Below are 5,991 nucleotides of genomic sequence, written 5' to 3' on the forward strand. Positions count from 1 at the left end.
CAAAGGGCACCTCGGACACTCTTTTCTCCTACCGCGCTCCCCTCTGCTCCTCAAAGTAACACGCCCCGAGAGCAGACCCGCGGGCATCTCCGCACCGCGGAGCCACCAAGGTCCCTGCTGCAGAAAGAAGGCAAATTTATCCTTCTTTACACGTATATAATATATATTTCTATATGCATATATAGAGATCGTTTTATTAAAGGCGGTTCAGGAACAGTTTGGCATCATCATTAACAGCTCGGAGGTTCAGCCCGTATTTCCAGCACAACGTAAAGTAGAAGCAGACGTTAGGACGAGAAAGGAAAAATACGTGGTTTATCGAAAAAATACAGTCTTGCTGTATGTCTTATCCACATACTTTGGTAGTCAAAGTGTTTAGAGCAATAAGATATTATAATAAATAATACTAGTTGGGAACACACACATTTTCATAATTAGGCGAGGCACATTAACAAACAGGATTTCGCTGCTCTCTCCTAGTAGTTGACTAGCATGTCTGATCCAGATCACCCTGTGTATATCACATGCACACTAGGTTTAAAATAACAAAAATCAACACAACCCCAGCCTTCTCGGCCTACATATATTACGGCATATTTTGTAATTCATTATTTATTGCTTCTTTCATTAACACCCGTTTTTTTTTTCAACTTAAAAGTTAACAGTGAACTTTAACTTCTCCAGCGAGGAGTTTTTTAAGTGCCGTGAGAGGAGAAAGGAAAAGTTGCCCGGAGAAGCAGGGTATCGCGCACCCACCGTTTTGTACAAGGTGCAATAGGATTTGGCCCCTGCGTTTGCAGAGAGGCTCTGCCCGCTGACCCCGGTCCTCTCGGTGCTTCCCGGTTTTCCCGGTGTCACCCGGTGCCGGTCCCGCCCGCTGCCCCCAAGGCAGCCCTGCGCAGGCTCCCAGAGAGGTTCCTTTCTGCCCTTAGTTGGTGCATTGATTTTTACCACCAGGGAGTACAAAATCCGAAAAACTAAACCCGAAATCACAGCATAAAACGCAAAGAAAAATATCCGGACTTGGGGTCGGGACATCCTCTCTCGGAGAAAGAAAAAAAAAAAAAAAAAAAAGAGGGGGGGGGGTGATTTAAAAATCCGGCTGCAAACATTACCCCTCCGCGCATTTTGCATTTTGCAAATCCCTCTGGATCCCGGTGGGCTCCATGGTTTTTGGTAGGAGCTGGGTGCTGCCACGGGTGCAGAATCCGGCTTTCTCGAGTTTTCTGGGTTTTTGTTTTGTTTTAACCTGGCATGTGTTGAAGTTTACGATACCAAATCAAAACTGACGCTTTTTGGCAATGAAAAAAAACTCAAAAGAGTTAAGCATTTAAGAAAATTACAACTGTAACTGCTCAACATATTTAAAATCGTTTATACTGGCCTAGAGTGGAAAAAAATCAGAAATTATTATTATTATTTTTAAAAAGTAAGAAACAGAACTTTAAGTCAAGGTTTGCCAGCACTCCTTTCGACCGAAAGAAAAACGCTGACTTTCATGAAAAAAAATTAATTCACAATTTTTTGACACCGTTGGAAGGAGAAAAAAAATTAAATATATTTTCAAGTCTTTCCAAAAATCTTTAGCTGGTCATAAATTGAGTTTATATATCCGTCATATGTCCGCAAACGAATAGATCAGGAAACATTGTCTTTCAGTTTCGAGACTATTTTCTTATCCTTCACCCTCCTGTTCTGAAACCAAATGGTAACTTGTCTCTCCGACAGGTTTGTGGCTGCCGATATCCTTCGCCGCTTGTCCTTGTTAATGAACTTGTTAATGGCATATTCATTCTCGAGTTCTTTAAGCTGCAGTTTTGTGTATGGCACTCGCTTCTTCCTCCCCCGCCGGTAGACACACATGTCTGGCTGGTTTAGTGCAACATCTCCTAGTGTAAAAGACATTATGCGAAAAATTAGAATTTTATTACAGGCGTTTAAAGCTTAACCGATACTTGTTGGGCCCTGCTTCACATGGGCAAATAAATAATGCCAGGTTGTTTACGGTTTGCTATTATTTAAACCGCCGCATTAGGTGCCCGTTAGCAAAGCAGCAAAGCTTTGACGGACTGTCATCACTTTGGGGACATGCACGTCTAGGGAGCACGCGGGACGGGGGCGAGAGCAGGTCGCAGAGAAATCTCCTGGTGCCTCTGCCCCGGGTGTCTGCATGTGCTGGGTGCCAGGGTGCCCTCACTCTCGCAGTCTCTGCATGCTCCCGGTCGAGCCCCAGTCGGGCCAAGCTCAGACCTTCCTGCAAGCTGCAAGCGCAAACACAACCGGCGGCACCGCGGGGGAAGGAGCCCGTTACGGCGCGACGGCACTCGGGCCCTGTGCGGGCTCTGACCCGCGGGCGCGCAGCGCGGAGCGACGTTTCCGCGGGGGCGGCGGGGGCCACGGAGGACCCGGCCGCCCCCGCCGTGCGCGGGTCGGCGCAGGGACGCTCCGCTCCTCCGCCCCTCGTACCTGCAAAGGACGACTTCCAAAAGTGGGAGCTCTGTGTCTGATCTTTGGCACAGTAAACCTGACTATTCCAGCCATTAGCCAGAGTCCAGGACTGATAGCCCTCCATGGATATGTATGTTTCGTGTCTCGGTTCCCCAGAGCCAAACGTTGAGACCATGTCTATGTACCCCGGAACGTGCTGGTAGGGGGTTGTGTAGCCCTGGTAAAAGGACACTTCCTTCGCCCGAGAGGAGACTTCATTGGCGGGGACACTCGTGCTGGTCAAACTGGAGACGTCCATGTACTTTTCCACAGGGAAGCCGCCAATGGAGGCGTGGGGGGGAGACTTCAGGGCGTTCTGCTGGATGCCAACCCCGTGGGACATCCTGCAGCTATAGTATCCGTTGCCAAAGTGATACCCGTAGCCGAGCGCGGGGGCGGCGGGCGGCGCGGCGGAGCCCGCGACCTCCTTGGCCGGGGGGTCGGGCCGCGCCGCCCCCGCGCGCTCTCCGCCGCCGCCGCCGCTGTTGCCGTAGCCAAAGCTCGAGGCGGCGGCGGCGGCAGCGGCGGCGGCAGCCGCGCGGCCCGTGTGCGCCGCCCCGAAAACGGGCGACGAGAGGAAATTTCGGCACTGCCCCGGGGCGCCGCCGCCGCTGCTGTCGCCGCGCAGTCCGTCCATGTCCCAGCTCGCTGCTTTGCTCATGGCCTTGCACATCGCGGGCGGCGGCGCGGTCCCGGGCTGGGCATGGTGCAAAATTGTTATTTGCCTCCAACAGGTTGGATCCTGGCGGTACGTTTATAAAAACGAAGTCCAGGTCGGGAGGGGGGCCGGGGGTGGGGGCGGCCGGCTCCAGATTAGTTTGCCGCAGCCCGGGGGGCTGCTCATAGGCTGCCGCCGGAGCATGTGACTCTCCCGCCGCCCGCACCGGCCCCCCTGCGCTCGCAGCCCCCGGCCCGCACTGGCGCCCCCCCCCCCCCCCGCCCTCCGCCGCCGCCCGTTGCCGCCGCGCTCCCGCCCCGACGTGCGGCGATGGGCGGCGGTGCCGGTGCCCTCCGGGCCAACCTTGCCCCCGCCACTCTCCCCCCCCCCCCCCGCCCATGCTCGCCTGCCTGTGGCTTCAAAAGGGGCAGCGGAGGCCACTTTGAAGTGGCGATCGGGTGTGCGCGGCTCCTCCGCGCTTCTCCTCACTCTCCTTGCCGACATCTACCCGCAGCCCAGCAGGTCCCCCCCTTTCCTCCTTCTACCCGCCTCGCCTCCCGCCCCAGCTCATGATAGTGGCTGCCCGCATTTCCGCCCCCCCGCTCCCCGGGTGCGAGAAGACGAGAAGGGCTTTGCCGCAGGCCCAGCGCTTCCTCCTGCCTGTCCCCTCATCCCCGCCGAGCTGCGAGGCCCGTCGTCGCCTGATGCTCAACCTGGCGCTCAGGACAGGCGGCTTCCCCTCCCTCTCGCGTAAAACGCGGCCACGGCTGTCGCGGGGACAACTTTCCTTGTTGGCTGTGGCAAATCCTTCTGGCATCTCGTTCGACTCTCCCGCTGAACAGGCCTGAAAGCTGCAAAGAGCCAGAAATGGAGCGAGCGGCCTCGGGAGTCGCAGAGCGGCCGCAGCCCCACAGCAAGCTCCCCCTCGGGCACCTCGGGCAACAAGCCGCTGGGAAAGGCGGCTTCTCCCGGGAAAGGGGAGGGGAATTCGCCGGGGTGCCGCAGAGAGGCAGCTCAGGCCGGGTTCTCCGTCCTGGCAGCCAAACCCGGGATTCGCGGCTGAGAGGAGCCTCGCCACTCCCAGGATTTCTGCCGTGGGGGGGTCCCGACTAACCCACCCGGGACGGCGGGGCCCGACCCGGCCTGTCCCCTGTGCCAGGGACCCGCCGGGGCTGAGCGAGAAGGCCTCGAGTCCCGTGGCGACCGCGGCCCCCAGCTCTAATCCGTCCTGGCAGCTTCTGGAAGAGGGGCGAGGAAAGGCCAAGTGGTGCCAGAAATCACAGCAACAACCGGATGGCAAACCCAAGTTCACGTTCATTGGCTCTAACAACCTAATTGCTGTTAATCTCCCATAATCATCTAAAACTCGAGTAAGTGAGCCCGGCGTGATTACACACTTCTCTGAGTTATAAGCCGAATTGGTGTTTGCTCTCGGGACATGAAACCCTACAGATTTAGGAAGACTGTCGAGGCATAAGTTTCTCATCCTTTTATGTCTCTGTACTCAGCTTTCCAGTGAAAACACAGACAACACCATGAAGTCCTAAGAAATGGCGCCCTTTATTTCTCTGGACGTCTTTCCGCTTGAGTTCTCATCTCCCGCTATGTTACCTTCTTCCAATAAAAGCGAAGAATTTTTTCTCCCCCGAAGCGACATATAAAAAAATACATGTAATTAAAAGAAAAAATGGCCGCACCTAAAGCACGACTTTTCCGAGTTGCTTGTGCTCCCTTACATCAAAGCAAAGCGCGCTCTGGCGCGGAGGTCCCGCATACCGCGGAGTTGCCGTACCTTCTCCGTTTGCACATTGCCCTCGGATTTACATCACACCCTAGCCGAGCAGCAGCGGTGCAGAAAGTTACTGTGTTCTCTCCCGTCCGAAGATATTTTTTGACATTATCTCATTTCCTCAAATATATTTGCTATGATCTAACCGAGCTAGGAGTCTCAGGCTTTTAGCATGGGCTTTCAATAATTACTGTCTGCCTCGCGCCTGTTCTCTCTAAGTAAAAACAGTTCAGCTTTTTCAGCACCTTCTTTGCCCGAATTTGCCGTTGGTAACTTTATCTTTAGGAAGTTTCTTCTCTTCCGCCTCTCGTGTTAACGTTTGCTGAAGTTGTCCCAGAACAACGAGTAATGCAAACGAAGGAGGAAAACAATTGATTAATACTTCCCCCAAACTTTCCCCCATGTTCACTACATCCTGTTGTTAAGTTTTAACTCGTCTGAGGTTTTAATAGCAAAACAGAACAGTTTTTTTCTTCCTCTTTAAAATAGCTAGTTACGATAATGAAAGAATTTAACAGTAACGCTGGGATAATTCTTAAGATTTTTTTCTGCAATACTGTTTCATGCCTTTTATTCTCTTTAAAAAAATCCATTTCAAGTCCGAAAAAACTTTTCTGCTTGGCCTCCACACAGCGCCGGGGCCCCCGGAGCCACTCGCCTGGGGGTGATGAACTTGAGCTGCGGGTCAGCACTGGGGCCGGTTCTGCCCCTGCTCCCAAATTAGAGCTGCCTGTGACTGAGGCGCGGACGGGCGCCCTCCCCGCAGCCACGGCTCCGCGCCCGCGAGGGCCGGCGCTGTGTGCGGATCTCAGGAAGGTTTGGGGACCCTCGTGTGGCTCGGGGACACGCGCGGAGCGGCGGGCGCAGATTTGCGCACAGCGGCGCAGTGCCGCCCCCGCGCCGCCAGGTGGCGCCGCGGGGCCCGGCGAGGCCGGGGCGCCGCGGACAGCGGCCTCCCAGGTGCGACACCTCCATCCGCCGCCTGCTGTCCTTGTGCCTGCCTGTCCCCAAGCCCTCCAGGGCAGGCAGGCTGCCCCTCCGCGCCCCATCGCGCGCC

At 55.1% G+C, this 5,991-nt stretch overlaps 1 protein-coding gene across 1 annotated transcript; it reads right to left on the minus strand.

Moving 5' to 3' along the window:
* Nucleotides 1-1,638: 1,638 nt before the first annotated feature.
* Nucleotides 1,639-3,349, minus strand: HOXD13 (homeobox D13). The gene is made up of 2 exons (XM_010212121.2): nucleotides 2,467-3,349; nucleotides 1,639-1,889 (listed from the first exon to the last, which is right to left on the minus strand). Exons 1-2 carry the CDS (start codon nucleotides 3,158-3,160, stop codon nucleotides 1,639-1,641), a joined length of 945 nt encoding a protein of 314 aa, XP_010210423.2. The 5' UTR covers nucleotides 3,161-3,349.
* Between the last annotated feature and the right edge of the window lie 2,642 nt (nucleotides 3,350-5,991).

Source organism: Tinamus guttatus, unplaced genomic scaffold, assembly GCF_059628265.1.
Source record: "Tinamus guttatus ecotype Peru unplaced genomic scaffold, ASM5962826v1 Tinamus_guttatus_pri_ptg000260l, whole genome shotgun sequence".
Classification (NCBI taxonomy): Eukaryota; Metazoa; Chordata; class Aves; order Tinamiformes; family Tinamidae; genus Tinamus; species Tinamus guttatus.